Raw genomic sequence first — 22,465 nt, forward strand, 5'->3', positions numbered from 1 at the left:
CTTTCTTTCTCCAACTAAGTCGGGATTCTCCACCTGAGTCGGGATTCTCCAACTGAGATGCCGAGGGCGGCGCCTAGGCTCACGGCGCCCCAGAGGGATACAGTACGTTGTTTTTTGACCGAGTGGCATAAATGATGGCGGTTGTATAGGTTAGGCCACAGGAGATCATGTCGCATACAATGCACGACACTTTTCATTATCAAAGTGTTCAGATTGAACAAGAATTCGCCCAAGAATTATTCAAGCTGAGGCCAGTAGCATCGATAACCTGAAACTTCGGATGAACTCTCAAATCTGTCACTTGATGCATTTACTTGGATTTCCCCTTACAAAAAAGTTTATTAAAAGAAAAGAAAAAAAAAGAAGAAAAAGGGCGTGCTGCTTGCTGTACGTGGTGCTGTTCCAAATTCTACCTGTGCTCACCTGTTCAATTCTGCATATTTATAGAGCTTTTCGCCGAGTTGCTTAGCAAACGGCTTGTTCTGGGTGTCCACAAAAATATGTCCCCAGAACTTCAACAAGATTACAGCTACTTCTTTCGGTCCCAAACTCATGATTCTGTCGTCCATCATTTCCATGGAAGATGATGCGATTTGTAAAAGTGCTCGGACGTTATGAAATACTCCCATTTCGGCTTCAACGGTTAGCATCGACAGTACTTGGAGGGTGCACAATCTCGAGCTTGCCTTGAGATGAAACATTTCCATCATGCAAGTGACAGATCCAGGAGGCCAGAATTGTCACTGACTCGAAAACGGTCATAATCCTTTCAAGGCTCCAGCAACTGACCTGAGAACGTATGAAGAAAGTGACACCAGTATTTGCAGGTTCTTCTAAACAGCGGGCCATTTCATTCATGTCAAACCAGGAGCTTAATGCAAGGTCTTGGTATGGTCCAGGACCGTCTTGGACTAGAGCCGGTAGCTCGGCTGGACTTGGTGTATACATTGTCTGCACTTGGACGTGACCAGTATGGAGAACAGCCCGCGTGAGCGCGAGCTGCAGCAAGACCTCAGTATCATTAATAAGCACGCTCGAAGAATCCACCGTGGCTAGGACTCGACGACATTCCGCCACGATTTCGCTGTCAGGAAACTTTGTTTAGCAGTGCTTGTTTATCTGGTTCGGCTGCGGAGCGACAACCATGACGTAAAACAGGGACACTTACACGAGACGTCTATACTCCACGATGATGAGGTCGTCTGACAACACACTAGTTGGCATCTGACTTAGCAGGGTAACTCGATGTAAGAGGGCTGCGGCTAGAATGAAGAGAGATTGGATGGGGAAGTTTTGGAGTTGGACATCTTGCCGCGGCCCGGTCTTGGAGAAGAGGCTGTCAATTAATTCAGCCACAGTGCCGGAATAAACTTGGCCAACTCCAGGTTCTTGTCTGAATGCGTCAGATTTGGTCGAGTTCCATACCGTCTCTGAGCATGGAAATCTTAGATTGAGGCTCTCCAAGGCCACGAGAGTTTGAGGACTGCAGATGGATTGATGTGATAGTACTGAGAGAAACCCAAAGGCCTGTATCCTCTGGCTAGTTTCGGCTTCAACCCAGTCACGCCAAGTGGGTTCGGGTTGATTTCCCCGTGATCTAGGCTTAAGAAAACTGACTAGACCGCTCTGCATAATCTGGAGCTGCTGAAGTACGTCAGCCGGTTGCTCCAGCTTGACGAACTCTAGGAGTGATAGAAATGCGCTAGCTAGGTCAACAGGGTGGTTTCTAGCTTTGGTGTTAATTCCGCGAGCAATAGTTGTAGGTGTCGGAGCATGATTGGTGGATACTCACTGCTGCTCGAATAGGGTGCTGTCATGCCGAGGCGACGTCCACAGCTCCAGGGCTATGTCTCTGCTTGCTCTAAAGAGCAGCATGGCGCTATGTGCCTCAAAGAGATGCCATGCTCCTATAGCAAGTATGGCTAGACGCGCAACGACAGGTAGACGGTTGATGTCCGCACGAGGGTGAAAGACTTCAAACCTGCTATTTCTCATGAACGACTTCAAATATCTGACCGTAGTCTGTGCTGAGGGAGGGACGAAATTGGGGTTCTGGATGAGATAAACTTGGAACGTAGAATCCGACGGGTCTATGTTTTCTTGATAGTCCATGTTAGTGTCAGAGTGTATGCGTACGTCTTGCAGAACTGGAGGTAGCGTGGAATTTGACTGGATATCGCCTTGTGATTCATGGGATAAATGGCCCGAACAGTGTGGGATTCCAGTTTTTTCATGTTGGTTGAACCTATTGGGTCTGGAATCGCCAAGTAGAGGTACTAGGCCACTATGGACGATGAACTTCTGAAAGCTGGACAGGGGTCCATCTTCAGTGTCTGGTTCCAAATTTGACGGAACTAGAAAAATTCATCAAAAGTGAGTTGAGAGGTCCTTCGGGATGGATGGCACTCACGCATATCGGGATATTCTGGGGGTAACGGCAGGACAGGACCTGGTTTGACCACAGCATCACCTTGGGTGATGACCAAGGTATCATCAACTGCGACTTGACTTTGACTTGCAGAGATCGCTGTTGCAGGGGTTAACGTCTCAGGGGCGGTTGAAGATGCTAGTGTCGTCTCTCGGACGCCGGGCATTCCCTGGCTGTTGAGATCGGGCTTGGAACTGTTGGTGGCGGGTGAGGGTGAGGGTAATGGATGAACGAGCCTCTGATGGCGACGTAGTAGGTCTCGTCGGGTGAAGGACTGTCCGCAGTCACATACGTATGGCTTCTCATTGGTGTCTGAGGTGAGCACGCATTCTTTGTCAGTAGGACAGACATATCATTGCGTTGGAGAAGAGCCCCCCCCTTTGAAGTGGATGGAAGTGGGCGGACTAACGGATGCGTGTATGCCGCTGGAGATGTTCAAACTTGCGAAACCTAGATCTGCAATACGAACAATGGTGCGGCCTACTGGACCTGTCCATTCTACAGTGGGGGTGCAGAGATGCTGCGTCTCTGTAGCAATTCGTGTTATGGTTGAATACCGAACCATGGGGAATTTGCCAGACCTTCTCCAACGGAATCGGGGTTCTAAAAATTATCAATGGAGCCACCTGGCAATGGAGTGATGACAAATGATGTTTCCACAGCGACCAATCAGAATCTACTTAGAAAATGTTCTGACTTAATTGATTCTCCAACGCTAGACCGAAAGATCTTCATTCCAACCGCTTCGTTTCTCATCTCCGTGGATTCATGTCCACGGGTGATTTTGACTCCCAACAAAGCAAAGGCTTTCCCAAACAAAGCCTCTCATAATGCCCAGCCAGAAGACATCTTCGGGAAAGAGGTTTGCCGCTCCGCCGGCGAGGTCAGCGTGCACATCTTGGTTTGTTCCCCGTTCTCGAAAGCTGTCTCTATCTGTATGCCCTTGTCCCTTGACTTACGCATCTATAGCAGAGCATCGCGAGTCCGATGCAGCGGAGACACTCCGTGCGGCCGTGTAGGTTATGGTCGTGGCCATTGCTGCCAACCCATGACAAGCTTTGTGCCGCTTATCTGACATTTGCTGTAGTGTATCAGCAGAAACCAGACATGCACCTTTACGCCAAGTCGTCGTGGCCTTAGACCACGTTCAGGCCTTAAACGCAGGCCGGACATAACTTGTACGCATCGAAATGATGATTCCATCCACACAAGCGGAGTTGGTCCAATCAGCGCTCCTCTAATCCAGTTGGAACCCAGTCCCGCCGAGGACGTGAGAGGCGGCTTCCTTCCATCGCTCTACGGCGACAACCTCGAAGAATTCTGCTTTGACGATATATTTGGAGGGCCTTCAGACGACGCGTTAGAGAGCTTCTTTACCGACATTTTTAGCATCCCGTCTTTTCCGCGAGCCAAGACCGCCGATGGCCCAGTGTTGGAACCTCTTCCGTATGAGCGACCCGTCGTTCGAGGCTACAGATCCGATGATGATGTGTATGTTGAACCCCCGTTTCGTACTGTTTCTTTCATTGTTCAGTCCATAGGCGCTAGAGAGGTACGTAACTGACTCGGCTTTCTGTCTTTATTAGAATACGAGCCTATTACGAATTGATTCATCCCGCCTTCCCTATTCTTCCTCCACCGCTGGAGGAGTCGCCAGAAGATGTGAACCATATATCCGAGCCCTGGGCCCCGAACGGCCAGTTCTTTTCTGACTACGAACCTACCTCGCCTCTGGTTCTCGCTCTGCTGTCGGTGCTCACCCTTTTGCCCCACGCCAATAATGAGCATGCCTTGGAAAAGGACAGTCGTGAATGTCGGGCTACTTTCGCTCAGTCTCTAGCCCAATGCGCGCTTGAGTCAATCGAGATTGGAGCAACTCTGAATCCGCCAACATGTTGTTCCCTGTCACCATCCGCATTCCATTCAAATGTGCCGGCAGAGCTAGAGGCTCCCCTGGCCTACTGCGTCCTTAGTCTCTACCAATATCTCCATCGCGGAGAAATGACAGAAATGGTACACTTTGCAAACCAGGCCTACGATGCTTGCGTGCTTTTATCCCTACACCAGTTCGTGGAAGAGAATAATGTCTTTATGGAAGCTGTACGAAGAACATGGTGGATGACTGTAAGCGTGCAATTCGATAGCACTACCGAGAGTAAAGCCCCCTGACCGAGAATCTTTCTAGTACGTCAACATATGTTTTTCTGCAACCATAACCTGCAAGGTAACTCGCTTCCCTGGAACAGCAGTGTAAATGCATGGTAACATTCCTTCCTAGCCCCCGACACGACCCACAGATATATCCAAGTTCACGACCCCTTATCCAACGACAGGCATCACATCCACAGTACGTACTCGATCATGCTTCTATTTCCAAGTGTTTGTCATGAATAGATCTGATCGTCGGAAGAGCTTGGATTGGATTCAGTATATTCGCGCCGAAGAGACCCTGGTCGCTGCTACCCTCCTCCTGGTCGCTCTCGTCACGGGCTCCGGCTCCGACGCCGCCACGCCAGCATTCAGACGCAGTCTTTCCTTCATGAACACAGTCATAGACAATCAGCTGAGTTGTCTCTCAGTGTACAATGATCTAGAGTCGAGCGCAGATATATCTCCAGAAGACAAATTGATGCAGTCCCTCAGGGCCATGACTGTAATCAGATTGATGAGGTTAGTGTTTTGTTTTCCATACAAGGGCCTACATGGCTGATGAATTTAGTGCTCGTATCAAAACTCATAGGTATTGCGCCATGATGAGTCATCCTAGCATATTGAAGAGGTTCGAAACAGTTCCATCATGGCGCGCCCCTCATGAGATTCGTCAATCAGTTTCCACAGGACTCAACGTCGAGGGTGGAAATCAGGTCGCTCAGCTATTTCCCTTTCCATGTCAGGACTCGCTGAATATTTGTGTCGACTCTGCTTTGGAAATTGTCAATTGCCTGGCATCATTACGCAAGGATCTTCACAGTAAGTAGACTAGAAGCACACCTAGTATGCGTGCAGTCGCTAAAGAAAATCCAGTCGCACCTTTTGCCTGCTCAGCCCTTTTAGCTGCTTACACGCTCATGATGATATCATTCTTCCAGAATTACAGTCCAGAAGAAGGGGTATGCGCAATTTCTGTCACTGAACTACAGGGTCGATGCAAGTATGGTGTCAATGCTTCTATAGACACACTCGAACATTTTGCAGTTGGATTTGACTTCATTAAACTTCTTAAAGGTATGTTTTTCCTTGGATCTTTCGTGGTTGCAGGGAGTGGCTTGTTGACTCAACCCTGCATAGATCAGCTCCAAGCTGCCGCAATTGCCTGTGAGATGCGATAGATAGGTCAACGCTGGATGTTGAAGACGACTCATGTGTACACGTATGGTGTTCTTGCCTAAATTATAAAAATTCATTTCAACAGGGTACAAGAGGCAAGCTCCAGTGCTAACTGAAGTAACAAATTGTGTACTCCATGATTACCTGCTTTGTTAAAGAGTTGGGACCTCGTAACTGCTATGACATTGGAAAAGGGCAGGAGGGAATACAACGATGCGAGAGTGTATCATCCCTTCATGTACATTGAAGCAGAACAGTTTGCAAGTCTCACAGCTGCAAGTAACAATCGAACGAGGCTTGTCCTCAAACACTGATGGAAACCAATGCAGTATTGATTGGTGGTAACCCCGTATCTGGTTGATCTTGGACCAGAACTTGTTCACTTAATAAAGGTAGTACATGGCTGAACCTTCAACAACTGCAAACTCCATCCAACCGTCGGCGTTGATCCTGTCCACCCAGATAGACGCTACGTACAGGTACTCAATCGATCCACAGTTGGATACAACCAATCGCTATACACCTTCAGTTCTAATACTATACTTTCAGTTCCTTACTCTCTTTGGCGTCTCGGCTACCATTCATGTCCCCGTCCGAAACCTCGATTCCCGTCGTCAAGGTGTGGACTCCTTTCATGCCGTTGGCAGTCAACTCTGGTGCAGCAGTGGCAACCTCATCGCCGAAGAGGACACCGATCTGCTCAAGGGAGAGACCATTGGTCTCGGGGAAAAAGCACCAGATGACGCCAGTGGCGACCAAAGACGCGAAGATGAAAACTATTGCTGGGTGTGAGCACATACGGTTGGTGGAGTACGGTTTTTATCTATGCTCACCAAGGTAATACTTCCATCCAATCTTAGAAAAAGCAACAGATGCCGAACCTGTGTACAGCAATGTTGTGGTAAACAACCCAGCGACTGAAAACGAGACACCCTGTGCTCGCATCCATGTGGGGAAGATCTCGGAAAGATAAACACTACAACAAAGGTCAGCGAATGAGGAATTCGAACGGAATTACAAGCATCCATCCCTCCATCGAAGAAGGTGATGAAGAGAAACAGGAACAGAACCCCGAATCCATTGCCAATGGTGTTATCAGTACCTGCGAACCTCGCGACCATGGCGCTCTCGCATGAGATTGCGATCGCCGCCCCAGTCTAAGATGTCCCGGTCAGTACAGGAGAAGGGTGAATAACATGCAGGATACTAAACATATCATTCCGATAACCATGAGCTTTATTCGGCCAATACGGTCCAGTAATATCGCATTGATCCAGTTCATAAAGGCTGCCCAGCTGGTGTAAATTGAAAGGAGGAGAATAGCTTTCCATCCAGTAATGCCCAGGCCTTCATACAAGACAATCTGGTAGTTGTTAATAACCTACCAAATAAGTTTTGACATCAGCAGCTAGGATACCAGCAATAGAGGGCATGAGAAGGACGTACCAGGACTCCGCTACTTTGAGCTATGGCGATGACCAGGAAACCGAAAATCATTCGCTTTCTAGTGTTAGGTGCCTTCCATAATGCCAGCCAGGATCGTTCGGATGCGCGATCAAGTTCGACCTGCTGTTTGATCTGCTCGAACTCGGCATAGGCGTATCGACTGTCGAGGTCTTCGGAATAGGAATGAAGCTTCATCAAGACTTGGAGGCCTTCCTCATCCCTTCGGTTATAGATGAGATATCGAGGTGACTCGGGGATCACATGACTTCCTAGAAGAAGCATAAGCGGAGCAAGAATTTGAAACGCGATACACAGACGCCATTGTATATCGGGGTTGTCTTCAAAGTAACAGCCTAGACCAACCCAGCTCGCATCAGCCTATGCGCCACGGTCCGATTAGGTTTGCATGAAAAAGATTAGAGTTAGGCGGTAGGAGATGGGCTATACTCACATAACCAGAAGCAAGAAAAACGGCATGCATGCCAACCATTCGGCCACGTCCATGAGCAGGGGATATTTCGGACTGGTACAGGGGGCAGATGGTATCAGTCATGCCTAAGCCCAGGCCTTGGATGCCGCGTCCAGCAAGGAACATACCGATATTAACACTAGCGGTGGTAAATACGGACGCCGCAACGCAAATGGCGCAGATAATTTGGATGGAGCGTTTACGACCCATCTTGTTGGCTAGCCAGCCCGCGGTGAGGTAACCGATCAGACCACCGGCTGAATACAGACTATTCATTGCTATAGGAATGTGAGTTTTCATTCTGCCCTTTAAAGGTTTTGTTTGTTCTTAAATCAAAATTATTCAGGATATCATCAAGGTAACCCTTGTCAACCAACGTACCTCCTATCATCTGGGTACTCCAGTCGGCTCTCGGCCCCGATGTTGCCAGGTTGAAATAGCTCCAAAAGGAAGGCAGGCCAGTCTCGAGGTTATAATTGATGAATTAACGCCATAGGTAAAGGATCCAAATGCGGTGAAAAGCACCACCGCGAGGTTGTATTGATTTACAGTCTGCATATTGAATGGTTTGGTAGAATGATTAAGTGACGTGATAATCTCAACATGCAAAACTATCGAGGGAGCTCAAGGCTATTTAACTAATACACTATCGGTTGGAACTGGTGACTTACTCCTTGATAACAATAACAAGCCACGTCGAGGCCTATTTCTGATCTAGATGTCTGAAGTTGGCATTTGGGTGAGGTCTAGCTCCACAATGTCTGTGTGATCTACATCCCTGGACGCAGGGGTTGGGTGGATTGTCTACCTCCACATTATCTATCATCTAGACTAGACTTGATAAAGCTTGGCATCGCCCACACCATCTGCAATATTGGAGAAGATATGAGAGTATTTGAGATAAAGAGCGGGGAGTGACGGGATTTGGAGAAGCCCGAAGGTCTCCCAACCCTCTATTGTCAATGGTCATGTGGTTCTTGGAGAACGGGGGCGTGGTTTCTAGATAGCGTGCCGCCAGGCTGAAAACGACAAAAGCCTGTAGGTATATCTTGGCAAATTACTCGATGATCTTTTGTGAATATGTTTCCAAGGTCAGCTGGAAGGGGTGATTAATCTCAGTTCGGCGAACTCCGTGAAATATTAATTCTCCTAGACCTACTTAAAGAAACTACTGGCTGCAAGTCGTTCATATTTAATACTATCTATCCCCATTGGTTATGGTTCTATAGAATTGTGTCTGCCAATCTGTTCTTACCCTAGAGCCTCACCCCTTCCCATGTTTGTCAATTTACTTAAAATATACATTACATTGTCAATTTACTTTGAACTCTAAAAACATTCTCCTCGTCGGCTATTGCTGGCAGTTTCAACAAAATGTCTTCCTCATCTACTATTCCGAGCACAATAACGGCGCTGAAATTATTCCAGGTGTGCTTTATTCCCCAAGACTGAGAGATAAGCCATCATGACCCTAACCAGGACTCATACTACTAGTTCTACAAAAACTATCAACTTCAGAAAGACGTCAAAGTGCCCATCCCTGGCCCCAGCGAAGTCTTAGTCCGCATTTCAGCAGCTAGTTACTGCCACACTGATTATCAAGTGTATGAAGGAGTATTCTCAACCCAGCTTCCAGTGACCCCTTCACACGAAGCCTCAGGCACGGTTGTTAGTCTGGGCTCCCAAGTCCCGGATGAATGGAACGTTGGTGATCGTGTTGGAGTCATCAATTTTAGAAACCCATGCAATGCTTGCGGTGGTTGTAAGTGGTCTACTATAGTTAATGGGGCCTTGGATGCTCGTTATTGTAGTAATCGATCCATGTGTGGCATCACTGGGTCCGACGGCGCATTTGTCGAGTATATGATCACGCCTCACTCGTCTTTGATCCGGCTTCCTGCAGGACTATCATTCCAACAAGCAGCACCGTTGATGTGTGCCGGCGTACGTTTGCCCTCCAGAACTTCTGAGAATGACTTAGTAGTCGGCTGACTCATATACTACAGGCAACTGCATGGAATGCAGTCAATGTCCTGGGTGCCAACAAGGGACACACCATCGCCATCCTGGGTATCGGAGGCCTTGGAGTTTTGGCCATGCAGTTTGCCAAAGCACGGGGATACTATGTTATCGCCATTGACAATCATACTGCGGGGTTGGAGCGGGCAGCACAAGTGCCGTTGCACCTTCGGCCGGATCTTATCGTTGATTACAGCAGTCCGAACGCTGTCCAGGTTATAAATCAATTCACATACGGATTAGGTGTCCATGGTGCGATCGGCTGCACAGAGGACATCCCAGCCAACGACTGGATATTGCATCAGCTTCAGCCCAGGGGGACTTGCGTGATCCTCAGGCACCCGTCTTGCTGCTCTTGATTACCCGTCGTGTACCTGGGCCGTAGTCGTCTGATTCCACTTTGAGCAGTTTGATGATATCTCTGAGATTGAGACCCTGAAAAGCATCAATGCCAAGGCTATCAAGTGTCTCGCAAAAGGTACGGTAGTCCCGAAGTTGATGTGGCATGCGCCTGAAGAGGTTCCGGAGTCCATTTTGAACGCTATAATTGATTGTTTCGAAAAAGGGGATGCCGGCATGGATAAATGATGTTTTCTCTAACCCCGGTGACCACGTAGCCACCAGATATTTGAAATGGGGAATGGTGTTTGGGTAAACGAGATAAGACTTCCCTCCTATGATGACCGTGATGGTACCATTGCCATGCCTGGAGTCTTGACTGGGGCCGAATCTTCCGTCTCTGTTATCGGGTTCCACTTCGAATACAAATCGTCTGGCAGCATCTTCCTTGAGTCGGTCTTGGACAAAACAAGTTGATGCCATGCTGCGCTGCATTTGACCTGGACAGGGCCATCAGAGCGTTTGGCAACATCAAGTATCTTCGCAATCACCGCCGCTAGTTTTTTTAGAGTGCCTTCGTTATATTGCTCCCACCGCTTCATACTTTTGGTCACATCTTCAACGACAGGAGGCTGGAAAAGGCCACTAGTGTGGTAAGCTCTCACAATTTTGGTGGTTTGCGATGCCCAAAATTGTGGCATGATACCTTCCATCTGCAGGGTCTTGTGGGCGACTCGGGTATTAACCTCCCGGCATTGCTCTGACGGTACAGCTACTCCCTCCATCGCCACCTATATGACTCTTGTGGTGGCTTCGATAGTGACAAAGAGGACAGTTCGTGAGCAAGAATGCTGCCTGTATCTGCCCCTCCGACTGGGGAGACATAACCATCCACCTCATTTCTGACGAGAAACTTGAGACCACCAAAGCGATACTAAACAATTCTGTAATGCCCGCTGCTTCCCTGCATCTGATCTTTTGTGTAGGCCTTCTCAAACTCGTGGCCGTAGCCCCGGAACTCACTTGGTGCGATGTATCGCCTGACCTCTTCCCCCTCGCGGGAGAAAAGAGCCGTCTCGCCAATGAGTTCGACTTTGATGACGAATTCCTCGACCCCATCCCTTGAGGTGTCTTGGTCGACAAAAGAGAGCAGATTTCGAATATTGTTCCGGTCCGTCACGACGTCGACCGATCGAAGGTCAACCTAGAGGTCGGTGAGGAGCAAAGCGCGAAACAGAGGTTCGAGCGAACTTTCGGGATGGCGGGCCACGTTTTGCGCCGCGTAAAAGTATCCCGTACCCTTTTTCACCTGGATGGGACCGTTGGGTGGTGAACATTTGGCAGGACTGCCTGGGACGGCGATGGTGGGCGTTGGAGACTCGATCCAGTTGTAGGACGCGAGGTGACGGAATTCTGTGATGCGAGCGTCGGGAGGCATGACCATTGTCGCCAGGCATGAGAGACGAATCTCAGTAAGTGAGTCCATGGTAGAAGGGATATGACTGTATTGGTGAAATCGCTAGATGTCGCGTGTATAGCAGAGATCTTGGTCTTGATAAATGGGAGAGTAAGACCGCTATAAGACCGAGACGAGCTAGAGTCAAAACCTACAACAGAAACGACACTCTTTGGACTTTAATCGAACCTCGCAACGGAAATGTGTACTTCTGTGTCCTGTCAGCTGGTCAAGGCTAAATAGGAGGGTTGCTATGCCGGAGGCCCACCACTGAGTATGTTTAGGCACCTAGGTATGTGCGTTCTCGGTGATCAGTAGTGCATGTACACGTCACATGTAACATTTGCACCTAACCACGACGCCCCGGTGTAAAATATTGGCCAATAACTGCTATTGTATCAATTATAGTGGTGGCTATAGCTGCTTATAGAAGCCGTACAGCGCCGTTACGGTGACCAATCGTAACATCACACCTCTATCCGAAGACATGTGATAACAGAAAAGAGAGACGATGGTACACTACAAAATATACAATAATTGATTTTCCTCTCAATTCCGTTGACGTGAACTAAGCACGAGCATTGAGAGTTGGCAGCTGATATGATCTTCGAAGCCATTTAGAGATATATTGGCCCTGAGTCCTGTTATTCTTAGAAAGAGCATCGACGATGAAGAGCAATTTAAAGAAGCAAGTACGTGTTAAGTAAATACTGAGTTGCTTGTCCTGGCAAATATCATTTAGTAACTTCAGCAAAATCAACACGCAACTCGAATCTGAATGATCGTTATCGATATAGGTAATACTATTTACTATTGTGCTAGTCTAAGTCACTATACTCACTCAGTCAAAAGCTTGCATAGCTTTCCATGCAGTGTAAGGCCGTTCCACGATCATTTCCTTGGCTGTGGGCAAGGCCGAGCGACCCTCCCCAAATCTAATACTCGACCTCATAATCTCGCGCCATCTCCTGCCAGGAGCAATCTTGCCCGAGATAGTATTAGGCACTAGGCTGTCACTATTGATAGGAACCAGGGCTGATCGGCCCAAGATAGCCTCCATGGCTTGTTGGGCAAAGGAAACTGCCTCCTTGGCATCCGATGGGACTCCGGTCTCGTCTAGCGCCCGAATCTTTGTATCCGGAAGCTGCTCCCTGAGATATTTGATGATGGTAGGGTTTCGGGCACCACCGCCGCACATATAAACCTCTGCAATCTCATCCACGCTGATGCCGAAGCGAGGGAAGAATGTGCGGTATTGCTTGATGATGTTCTGGGCCGTCACCCGAGTAATGGTTGCTAGTGTGTCGTACTTATCGCACCCAGCAGCAAGACACTCGTTAATCAGTTCTTGGCCTTCGTTGTCCCCAAATGTCTCCCGTCCTGTGGTCTTGGGAGGAACGTGGTTGCAGTACTTGTTTGTACTCAGAAACTTATCGACAATGTCCTGGCGCACGGTGCCTCTGGAGCTCCATTCGCCATCTCTGTCGTATTCCATCTCGCCGTTAGTGAAATATCTCATGGCGTTGTCAATGAACATGTTGCCCGGGCCACAGTCCCTAGAGATGTCAGTCGCTTCATTAGGGTGCTATGTAGAGGATTTCTCACCAGTCCACCATTGCGTCCACTCCGCCCTCGGAATCAGGGGGGATGACACAAAGATTGGCAATTCCGCCAATATTCTGACAGACACGCCATTTGGTCGGGTGATGAAGCAGAAGGCCGTCAATCAGAGCAACCAATGGGGCACCCTGTCTACCCACGGCTTGCTCTGCCATTCGGAAGTCTGTGACAGTTGTGATACCGGTCATGGCACTAATAACTGTGCCCTCCCCAAGGCAAAATGCAGAACGTGTCTCCCCCTCTTCCGGCATGGATAGAAGCCAAATGGTCTGTCCATGTGATCCGATGAGGTCAATGCTGTCCATCGATATCTCGTGTTTATCGCAAAACTCTTTGACGGCATCACCAAACATCTGTCCAAGTTGCACATTGAGTTGCGACATTTTTGAGGGAGTCGTCTTCGTCTCCCGAAGCATCGTGAGAACGGGTTTCTTGATCCATTGAGGCACGGGGATCTCATCATACTAAGTATATGGTCAGTACCAGACGAGTAGATAGATACCGCGAAGTGAAATATACTTTAATGAGCTCCATGTGTAGAGGGGCATCCGGAGACTCTTGGTAATATCGAACAAGTGCACAGTCGATACCGTCCATGGCAGTGCCACTGTTCATTCCCAGGACGGTCAAGTCAAGCGCACCAGTGGTAGATGACCGAACATGGCCATTTCCATTGGAGGAATTGCCATTGGATTCATGTGGTTGACCGTTGGTAACGGAACGGCTCCCATTTTGCTGGGTTTGTGGTCGTGTCATGGTGAGATGATATGTTATGAAGTTTGTGGAAACCTTAGCAATATCTCTGCGAGATAGATCAGGTGAGATAATATGTTAAGTTCAGTATGTTCGAGATCGTTGAATAGCCTCGGAATTTGTTCACGGACATGACTGCGCATTTAATATAATGTGGTATTCGATGGCGCCTCGATACGAATCGCATTGAGAATCCCCTGTTTGGAAGTTCGTGACGATGAGCGAAGAGCAATAGCAATTAGTAAACTTCCCGGAGGAGATGTTCCTCCGTTAGTGACTAGCTTACTCCACAGAGGGATTGCAAGCTCTAATTTCTTAGTATTTACACTAGTTTAACCTCTTTCGAGTCGAAGTGCCTTTTTGGGCAAGTCGTCTCGATGCTGAACCCGAGGCGCGAACTGTAATTATTTCCGTGTTGTCTCCGCCAGGAACCAGAATCAAATTGTCGGAAAGTTATCTAATCAATTGACAAATGCAAGTCCTGTAGAAAGGGCATAGAACCTATTTATTCTCGTCATAACACGACCTTGAATTTCTCATCCTGTTGCTTGACAATAAGGGACAGTCAGCGAAAGAGTATGCATAAAGAAATGGCAATCCCTCGGTCTGTGTGGACGTCCGACCATGGCAGCATGGCGCACGAGACTGCCAAATCTCGCTGGCCTAAGCTTGTGCAGGGCATGATCGATGATGTCCGTGTTACCGGCGCTGAGCTTGCTCCATCCCGTGCACTTGACGAAATCAATTCGATAGAGAGAAGCCTTGAAAGACTCAGAGAGGAAATTACTGGTGATGATCACCTGTGGTGAGTGCTCCTTATGAACTTCTATCGTCGGTATATCACTAAACAAAGCTCAGTCCCCTCGAAGATGATGGCTCGGCAGACATTGCGTCGTACAATCAGCTTCTCCTTAATATGGGCGAGTTGACCTGGCTCAACTGTCCATGGTTGTATGGTGAATGCTACCTGTATAGGTCAGTCTTGGAGTTGTTGTGTGCCGCCAAATGATGCTAACTTCTGCAGGCGAGTGCAGCTGTTATTTTCCATGTCATCTTACTGGAAAGGGTACGATGTGTTTAAACGTCAAAAGGATTCTACCCTTGTCAAGTCGCAGAAGGCCGTCCAGGAGCTGGCTAGCAGGGTCACTCAAGTCATCGCGAACCCGATACAGCCACTCCAAAGCTTGGACGACGATGCAGCGAGACTTGTCTTTTCTGAAATGACCGAGCTGGCTTTATGGGGAAACGCAACAGATCTCTCTCTTCTGACCAACCTCAGTCTGGAGGAAATTCAGAAGTTACAAGGAAGCGCAGCGATCGAGGAGAGCCAGCGGAACATTGTCGACAATGATACATCACATGTGTGGCATTATCTGCGAAAGACTCAGTTGACTCAAAAAAATCGACATATCGACATCGTTCTTGACAATGCTGGATTTGAGCTATTTGCAGACGTCCTCTACTCGGCATACCTCATTGCATCTGGACTCGGAACGAGTATCACTCTCCATGCGAAATGTTTTCCCTGGTTTGTCAGCGATGTATTACCCAGCGATATGGACTTCCTCCTCGACCATCTGCGGTCCACAGGTTTGAATTCTTGGGCCACTCAGATCAAGAGGTATCTCGAACTCGGCTTAATGCGTATCGAGGTTCATTCGTTTTGGACGACGGCTTGGTCATTTCATGAGATGGTCGCTGTAGCACCTGATCTATTTCAGCGTTTTCAGGACAGCTATTTGACTATATGGAAAGGAGACTTGAATTATCGAAAGTTGACCAGAGACGGTCTCTGGCCACACACAACGACTTTCAAGTCTTCGCTTGGTTTACTAGGGCAAGGAAGTGGTGTCAAGGTCCTCGCGTTGAGAACAAACAAGTCCGATACTTGCGTTGGAATAGAAAGTGAGGAGGCTGTCAAGAGACTTAACCGGGAGGCACCCGGGATGGGATGGGTTAGGGATGGGAAACATGCCGTGATATCATTCAGCGACGGCGTCTGAGACAGATAATGTACTACTAGCATTTTGACCACTCCTCTCGCAAAACATTGATTATCCAGGCAGTTGGCCAGGCATGCGATGACTCGAGATCCTCAAGCATGCTTACCAGGCTTGTTTGCTCTCGCTCATCTGTCATCAAGGGACCCCCTTTCGTAGGTTAGAAAATTCTGAATTTTAACAAGATGGTACAACCTACAAATAAATGTAGAGTGGCATAATGTGATGAGGGATGGCACAGTTCCCGGCGAGCCTTTGCATGCTCCACAAAGGGCTCGGGCGTGCTCCATGACAGACTCCTGAGGTGATGTCAATTGAGGCAAGTTACTCTATAAACCATGAACTCACAAGAGATTCCGGCAGGGTTCGGCGGACATTTCGAATGGCAAATCGCGGAGATGGACGGTAGACCTTTAAAAGCATCCTAGCTAGGTGGTAGAATCCAAATGCCATAACTGATAACCATCAGGTTCCATGGACTAACGGGGAATTGTTCAGGAATTTGTGCCTACCATGCCAATCTGCTGTAAACCAAATCTCTGGAAAGGGATCTGCTCCCAGCTCTGGTTCTCCAAAATATATTGGATCAAACGTACTCGGCTTTGTCTGGTTCCAGTTCTCAACGGCCTCGGATAGCTCGTACCATCTTTGCTTCCTTGTCGATGATTCTGAGTACAAGAGACTTCCATTAAAACAGAAATGCATCACTGTAGCGCAAATCCATGTCATGGTATTTGCCCAGGCAGTCTCTGACTTGACATCGACAGCTTGTTCATGGACGACGGGTGGTGGTGGCATCAACACCAAGTCGAAATTCAAATTGGGCGGCTGCTGATTGATGCAGGCGTTGTAAAAGGATTGTCTTACATAAACCCAAAACGCAGCTTGAGAGAGGGTAGGTGCCGAGGGATCTACTTGTTGTCCTTGAGATGCCTTGAGCAGAGCACTCAACCCAGCAAGATGTCTCTCCTGATCACCGCCCGTCACAGTTACTGAGGTAATGTTAGACGAGGAGAGCTACTGCGCAACGGGACTTACCACTCAGTTGTTCGCATACGCGCAATATGACTATGGCGCAGAGGATAGTCTCGTCGTGGGCAATGGTCTCGGTACTTAGCAAGGGAATGAGAAGCACTATACACTTTTCTTGGAATTCATCAGCTGTATTGTTATCACCTAAATGGCGAGCGGCATAAGAAATGATAGCATATAGAAGAATGGGTGAGCTCTTGGCCAGGACAGTCACATTAAGCGTAAACTGTCGTGATGCATCCGTGCAGTCTAGCCACCGAGCCACGTGCGTGGAAAAGTGATGTAGATAGAAAGCCTCCTGGCGTTGAAGCGCAGGAGGGACAGAGGTCATCCTAGGTACGCTCATGGGAGAGTCGCCACTGTACTGGTTCGGAGATTCATGTTGACTAAGGTCGAAGATGGAAGCAGCTGAAGGCGGCGATGTCAGATTCTCGGGGCACCAAATTGAATCCGGCTGCTGTAGAGAGTTGAGTGGTGATGAGGGCCCTCCCGCCGATGGATTATCTCCTTCCGGAGGATGTAGGGAATGTTCACCATGGACCGGATGTTCCATTTGCTTTGGCCGGTATCGCTTAATCTTGAGCTGAGGGGATGAATCGTCCCAGCGGCACAGTCGGTCCCTCTTGAGGCACTAGTTTCACTTAGCTCCATCATCTTCTCGGTTCGGCAGTTGGATATGCTTAACATACCAGCCCGCAAGTCGGTCTCGTCTCATCACCTGTGAAGTTAGTATAACGAATTTCGCTCTGTCCCTGGAGGCGTACATTTGACGCGACGTTCTCGGCACGTAAGGCTATTCTATGTCACCTATCATTCTGGAGCATCGGCTCATCTGACTTACCAGCCGTTACGAGACCGCAGCCGACCCATGTTACCCGGGCTGTTCTTTGATTGCAGAAGCAGGGAAAGGATTTCGAGACGAAAGAAGCAGAGATTCGAGACGAAAGATTCCGGGGGAGCGGAACTACCCGTTTATGCTGACTTTACTAGTGCAGCATGCCCGCATCTATGCTAAATTTTTCCAGTTTGCGCCATTATGGGTCCATTACTGGCTAATAATTTATCATCATGTTGTCAGAAAATCGGAGCCGCAACTTTTGAAACTAACCTTTGTTGGTAATTCGAGACGAGGACACAGCTCGCTAACATTCCGTAACAAATCCTCCGCGTGGCGCCGTGGCTAAATCCCCATGGGGTTGGAGTAGTCTAAGCTCGCAATCTCTGGGGAGAAGAAATAGATATAATGGGGGCATCTTGAACATCATCAGAACTTTTCCAATCGGCTATATCAAAACACAACCAATAATACCTTGACACAACTACACATATTACTGTATTAATCTTACGACATTAATTCATCGGCATCATGTGGAATCGCCAGAGCTGGAAGTCCATGTCCGGGCAGCAGTTGCTCAGGCTTGTTACAACTGCCTCCGCCGTTGCAATCTCCTACGAAGGCATCAGTCAGGGCGTTATGGGCGCTGTGACTATTGCACCCGAGTTCGGACGACGTATGGGATACACAAACGATAAAGACGAAGTCGTCAAACCCATGCTGCAGGGCGGTATTGCCGCCGTATATTACTGGTATGTGTCCCCTTAGTATGAAAGGAAACCATAACTAATATTACTAAGTGGCTCTCTCTTCGCAGCCTTTTGGGCTGGCAGCTTCTCTGACAACTACGGTCGCATCAAGGGCATGTGGATGGCATGCTTCTGGTGTATGGCCGGGGTTATCCTGCAAGCCTCTGCTGTCAACCTCGCACACATGCTTTGCGCACGATTCGTTGCTGGCATGGGTGTGGCTTTCATCCTCGTCATTGCGCCTATGTGGACGGCCGAGCTTTCTGCTGCATCACACAGAGGCAAGCAAATCGCTCTCACATTCTTGGCCAATTTCTCCGGCATCGCCCTCGCAGCGTGGATCGGTTTCGGCACGTCCTTTACTGAGGTGGGCGGTGGACAATTTCGCTGGCGGTTCGAGTTTGCGATTCAAATCATTCCCGTAATCTCCCTGGCGGTACTGAGCCTCTTGGTCCCGGAGTCCCCGCGATGGCTGGTCAAGGCCGGGAGACCTGATGAAGCATTGGAAATTATTGCAAAGCTGCGGGGGGATGGTGACTCTCAACACCCTGATGCGCAGAAGGAATATCGAGAGATTGTGACGGTAGTGGAAGAGGAGTCTCAGTACGCCAAAACCAACTACTTCAAGATGTTTTTCGGTATCGGATCCGGAGACATTCATCTTGGCCGCCGCATCCAGCTTGCCTTCTGGCTCCAGGTGCTCATGCAGTATGGCACTGGAATCGCAGCCGTGGTTATATAGTGAGTTATACTTCTTTGAAAAAAGATAGTTTGCTAACTGCGTTGTAGTTCTGGAACCATCTATCGTACAGCCGGCTTTGATAATATCAAGTCCGGTTGGCTGTCCGGTTTACTGATGCTGGTTGGTATCTTGGGTACAGCCATCGCAGCCTTTACCATCGATAGGGTAGGCCGCCGAAGAACCCTTTACTGGGGTGCCGTAGCACTCAGTATCACCCTGTTCATTATCGGCGGCCTCTTTCGGGGAGCTATTGACAACCCAGACAAGGCTGTTCAATACGGCACAGCAGCTTCAGCCATGGTTTTTATCTACCTCTTAATCTTCAGTTCGTCTTGGCTATTGATCCCTTTCATATATCCCACCGAGATCTTTCCCACCTGGCTTCGAGCCAAGGGGAACGCATTTGGCGTGGCCGGCTGGGCTGTCGGCTACGGTGGAGGCTCTCTCTTGGTGCCTGTTATGTTTTCTGGCATTAACGAAAAGGTATGGACTCGCCTCAACTACCCATGACTTTCTCATTTCTGACTTGGCTTGCAGACTTTCTACGTGTTCGGAGCGTGAGTATCCTTTGATCTGTCCGAAACTGGAACTGGCCGCTGACCTTTTTACTAGTGCTATGTTTGCATACATTCCCTTGGTGTACTGCTTCCTCCCCGAAACTGCCGGCCGTACATTAGAAGAAGTCGACTATCTCTTTGCTAGTAAGAGTCCTTTCACTTGGGATGAGGAGAAAGAATTTGCAAAGCGTACAGCTCTCTTGCATGAAAGATTGAATAAAGGGAACGGGAGCGACTCAATGGCACAGGATAAGTCAATTGAATTACATGTCGAGGTTGTATAAGCTATGTTCTTTATCATCTCGCATGTAGCCAGAAGCTAACTAGTAAGGGGTCGCACGTACTTATATAGCTGCTAGATGGAGGTAGTATAAGAAATCAGATTGGAGAATGTTTAACCGGGCTATAGACGATTGTTTTGCAGTCTCTACATTGCTACTAAACATAACATATAGGCAAGGAGTGGCGGCTAGTCATTCATAGACCAACGCGTGGCTGTAGCAAGCATTAGAGGCTGATTGCATGTATGTAGTCGTGGATTAATATATGGCCGTAATAATAGAGGTGCTGCGTTTGGTTTAAGATGTTATAGCTGATTCTATGGCAACTAAAAATCCGGAGACTTAAGGGCACCATAGTAGCCGTGTAAAAGTTCTAGCCTTACATCTGTGGTTACAGTTGTATCTATAGCAGACGTTTCAATACTGGTGGTAGTCTCCGATGTCATATCCAAGGTGCTTAGAGTTATTGTCTCCACGCTTGTCAAATGAGTTAAATAAGCCAAGTCGGTTAATATGCTTGCAAAGGAAGTCGAATTATCTAACTCTGCAGAAGACGATGCTTCCTCAGTGCTTAAGTCAGCCGATATTAAAGAAAAATAAAAGTATTTATAGTAAAGGTCTGTAAAGAGGGCATAATTATAAGAAAAACGCTAAGTAAAATAGTTAAGGTTTCTAAAAGGTTAAGCTAATTTATATAAAGTGTATATTAGCAGATAATATAAGATATAATTCTAAATAATATAAAATATTATAATAATTAATAAATAAGTAATATATTTAATAAGTAAATATAACATATAAGTAAGCGTGATATTACTTTATATATCTTAAAATCTCGTTTTTAAAAGCGTATAAAATGCTTAAACTAAGCCTAAAATAGTAGAAAGCTTTCGACACATGCAAGTCTATCAGATAAGGCAGGGAATAGAGTCTATTGCTTTATAGTACTAAACACTTGACCGCCAACATAATTAACAAGCTCTTTGACAGGTGGCAGATACTCCAAATCACCCCCAAAGCTCATTCCCTTCTTCAAGAGTTTGCGATAATTTTTGCCTGGGCTTACCTTGCCGAGGATATACTCTCTTCTGGTCTCGACGCGTGAAGGAACAGGGATACTTCGCCCGACCACAGCCTCCATCCCTTGCCAGGCAAATGTGATGGCTTCCTTGGCATCTGACGGGATACCAGCCTCGTCAAGCATGGTGATTCTCGTATCGGGGAAGGCATTCTGCATATACTCTGTGATATTGGGGTTTCGCGCTCCGCCGCCGCACATGTATATTTCTGCTAGCGGACCGTACTGGGTTGGCATGTATCGCTTGTAGTGTTGCACAATAGCCTGAGCGGTAATACGCGTGATGGTGGCCACAATATCATTTGGAGACATTCCCTTCTCGAGGCCACGATCGATTAAGTTGTGTGCAATCGTATCTCTGAAGACTTCCCTACCAGTCGTCTTGGGCGGATCGAGAGCAAAGTAGGGATGAGTTTGCAGGAACTCGTCAACCATCTGCTGGTCCACCTTTCCAGCTCGACCCATTTCACCGTCCTTGTCGTACTCTTTCTCGCCATCTGTAAAGAATCGCACCGCCGCATCGATAAAAACATTGCCAGGTCCAGTATCAAAGTCAAAGAACTCAGTGTTCAATGCACCATCGACATCAGGCGGGATGAAACAAACATTTGCAATGCCGCCAATGTTTTGACAGGCTCGAAACTTGGTGGGGTGGTGAAGAAGCAGAGAGTCGAAGAAGCCGATGAGAGGAGCTCCCTGACGACCAGCGGCCTGGTCCGAGACACGGAAATCAGTAACCGTAGTAATTCCAGTTCTAGAAGCAATAAAGCAACCCTCTGCCATTGTCAAGGCAGATTTTGTTTGCCCCTCCTCTGGGATACTAAGCAACCAGATGGTCTGGCCATGAGAGCCGACGGCATCAATGGATGACAGTGGAATACCATGTTTCTGTGAGAATTGCATGACAGCATCTGAGAATGTCTCGCCAAGCAGGACATTGACCTCTGATAGTTCCTCTGGTGTGGTATTGTTGTGGAGGATCATGCGCATCACCCTTTTCTTGATGGTCTGTTCAAGAGGGATCTCGTCATACTTCAAGAGCTCGAGATGCATCGGTGCATTTGGTGAGGCTTGTCGAAAGCGGCACAAGGCGCAATCAATACCGTCCATGGACGTGCCAGAGTTTAAGCCCAATACGGTAATGTCCAGAGGCGCGTGAGCGTCTAGGAGAAGACCTTCGGTAGATCCCATGGTAAAGATTCTGTAACATGAACGAAATAATTGCGAGAAACTGCTCGACCGCATATAGTTTGAAAGTATAAGGCAAGGCTATTTATCCTATCCTTCAATGTCTGAGCCACCTCCGGAATCTGGGGTTGTTCCGGGAGAGGTGG

At 48.0% G+C, this 22,465-nt stretch overlaps 11 protein-coding genes across 11 annotated transcripts; 4 read left to right on the forward strand and 7 right to left on the reverse strand.

The window, feature by feature from the left end:
- Positions 1 to 230: 230 nt before the first annotated feature.
- On the reverse strand, positions 231 to 2,994 carry BKA55DRAFT_583318 (uncharacterized protein). The gene is made up of 6 exons (XM_046194199.1): positions 2,838 to 2,994; positions 2,411 to 2,740; positions 1,793 to 2,354; positions 1,169 to 1,726; positions 687 to 1,084; positions 231 to 634 (listed from the first exon to the last, which is right to left on the reverse strand). The coding sequence occupies exons 1-6, from the start codon at positions 2,923 to 2,925 to the stop codon at positions 420 to 422; spliced, it is 2,151 nt and encodes a 716-aa protein (XP_046042859.1). The 5' UTR covers positions 2,926 to 2,994; the 3' UTR covers positions 231 to 419.
- Positions 2,995 to 3,174: 180 nt separating this feature from the next.
- On the forward strand, positions 3,175 to 6,210 carry BKA55DRAFT_583321 (uncharacterized protein). The gene is made up of 9 exons (XM_046194200.1): positions 3,175 to 3,329; positions 3,398 to 3,443; positions 3,516 to 3,919; positions 4,015 to 4,552; positions 4,614 to 4,652; positions 4,707 to 5,098; positions 5,148 to 5,398; positions 5,453 to 5,653; positions 5,717 to 6,210. The coding sequence occupies exons 1-9, from the start codon at positions 3,259 to 3,261 to the stop codon at positions 5,755 to 5,757; spliced, it is 1,983 nt and encodes a 660-aa protein (XP_046042860.1). The 5' UTR covers positions 3,175 to 3,258; the 3' UTR covers positions 5,758 to 6,210.
- Positions 6,211 to 6,292: 82 nt separating this feature from the next.
- BKA55DRAFT_696611 (uncharacterized protein) lies at positions 6,293 to 7,946 on the reverse strand (the record flags this gene model as incomplete). Its single annotated transcript, XM_046200281.1, has 6 exons — positions 6,293 to 6,531; positions 6,589 to 6,731; positions 6,858 to 6,912; positions 6,968 to 7,118; positions 7,202 to 7,579; positions 7,653 to 7,946. 6 exons carry the CDS (start codon positions 7,944 to 7,946, stop codon positions 6,293 to 6,295), a joined length of 1,260 nt encoding a protein of 419 aa, XP_046042861.1.
- On the reverse strand, positions 7,799 to 8,293 carry BKA55DRAFT_583325 (uncharacterized protein). The gene is made up of 2 exons (XM_046194201.1): positions 8,018 to 8,293; positions 7,799 to 7,959 (listed from the first exon to the last, which is right to left on the reverse strand). The coding sequence occupies exon 1, from the start codon at positions 8,226 to 8,228 to the stop codon at positions 8,058 to 8,060; it is 171 nt and encodes a 56-aa protein (XP_046042862.1). The 5' UTR covers positions 8,229 to 8,293; the 3' UTR covers positions 7,799 to 7,959; positions 8,018 to 8,057.
- An 871-nt stretch (positions 8,294 to 9,164) lies between these two features.
- Positions 9,165 to 10,048, forward strand: BKA55DRAFT_526120 (chaperonin 10-like protein; the record flags this gene model as incomplete). The annotated part of the gene is made up of 2 exons (XM_046188805.1): positions 9,165 to 9,614; positions 9,677 to 10,048. Coding segments are annotated over 2 exons (822 nt in total), but the record flags the coding sequence as incomplete, so codon positions are not given.
- Positions 9,992 to 11,466, reverse strand: BKA55DRAFT_715688 (uncharacterized protein; the record flags this gene model as incomplete). The annotated part of the gene is made up of 4 exons (XM_046200890.1): positions 9,992 to 10,819; positions 10,903 to 10,962; positions 11,074 to 11,232; positions 11,299 to 11,466. The coding sequence occupies 4 exons, from the start codon at positions 11,464 to 11,466 to the stop codon at positions 10,364 to 10,366; spliced, it is 843 nt and encodes a 280-aa protein (XP_046042864.1). The 3' UTR covers positions 9,992 to 10,363.
- An 859-nt stretch (positions 11,467 to 12,325) lies between these two features.
- BKA55DRAFT_526183 (uncharacterized protein) lies at positions 12,326 to 13,860 on the reverse strand (the record flags this gene model as incomplete). Its single annotated transcript, XM_046188813.1, has 3 exons — positions 12,326 to 13,040; positions 13,090 to 13,568; positions 13,624 to 13,860. The coding sequence occupies 3 exons, from the start codon at positions 13,858 to 13,860 to the stop codon at positions 12,326 to 12,328; spliced, it is 1,431 nt and encodes a 476-aa protein (XP_046042865.1).
- Positions 13,861 to 14,447: 587 nt separating this feature from the next.
- On the forward strand, positions 14,448 to 15,860 carry BKA55DRAFT_526253 (uncharacterized protein; the record flags this gene model as incomplete). The annotated part of the gene is made up of 3 exons (XM_046188818.1): positions 14,448 to 14,662; positions 14,716 to 14,832; positions 14,882 to 15,860. 3 exons carry the CDS (start codon positions 14,448 to 14,450, stop codon positions 15,858 to 15,860), a joined length of 1,311 nt encoding a protein of 436 aa, XP_046042866.1.
- Positions 15,861 to 16,181: 321 nt separating this feature from the next.
- Positions 16,182 to 17,759, reverse strand: BKA55DRAFT_526141 (uncharacterized protein; the record flags this gene model as incomplete). The annotated part of the gene is made up of 6 exons (XM_046188810.1): positions 16,182 to 16,312; positions 16,370 to 16,849; positions 16,896 to 17,520; positions 17,579 to 17,607; positions 17,654 to 17,682; positions 17,731 to 17,759. The coding sequence occupies 6 exons, from the start codon at positions 17,757 to 17,759 to the stop codon at positions 16,182 to 16,184; spliced, it is 1,323 nt and encodes a 440-aa protein (XP_046042867.1).
- Positions 17,760 to 18,142: 383 nt separating this feature from the next.
- BKA55DRAFT_583336 (general substrate transporter) lies at positions 18,143 to 20,289 on the forward strand. Its single transcript, XM_046194202.1, has 5 exons — positions 18,143 to 18,476; positions 18,525 to 19,214; positions 19,263 to 19,698; positions 19,753 to 19,772; positions 19,828 to 20,289. Exons 1-5 carry the CDS (start codon positions 18,256 to 18,258, stop codon positions 20,054 to 20,056), a joined length of 1,596 nt encoding a protein of 531 aa, XP_046042868.1. The 5' UTR covers positions 18,143 to 18,255; the 3' UTR covers positions 20,057 to 20,289.
- Positions 20,290 to 20,972: 683 nt separating this feature from the next.
- BKA55DRAFT_583337 (Anhydro-N-acetylmuramic acid kinase) lies at positions 20,973 to 22,410 on the reverse strand. Its single transcript, XM_046194203.1, has one exon. It carries the CDS (start codon positions 22,374 to 22,376, stop codon positions 20,985 to 20,987), a length of 1,392 nt encoding a protein of 463 aa, XP_046042869.1. The 5' UTR covers positions 22,377 to 22,410; the 3' UTR covers positions 20,973 to 20,984.
- Positions 22,411 to 22,465: the final 55 nt, after the last annotated feature.

Source organism: Fusarium redolens (genome assembly GCF_020744475.1).
Source record: "Fusarium redolens strain MPI-CAGE-AT-0023 chromosome Unknown BKA55scaffold_23, whole genome shotgun sequence".
Lineage (NCBI taxonomy): Eukaryota > Fungi > Ascomycota > Sordariomycetes > Hypocreales > Nectriaceae > Fusarium > Fusarium redolens.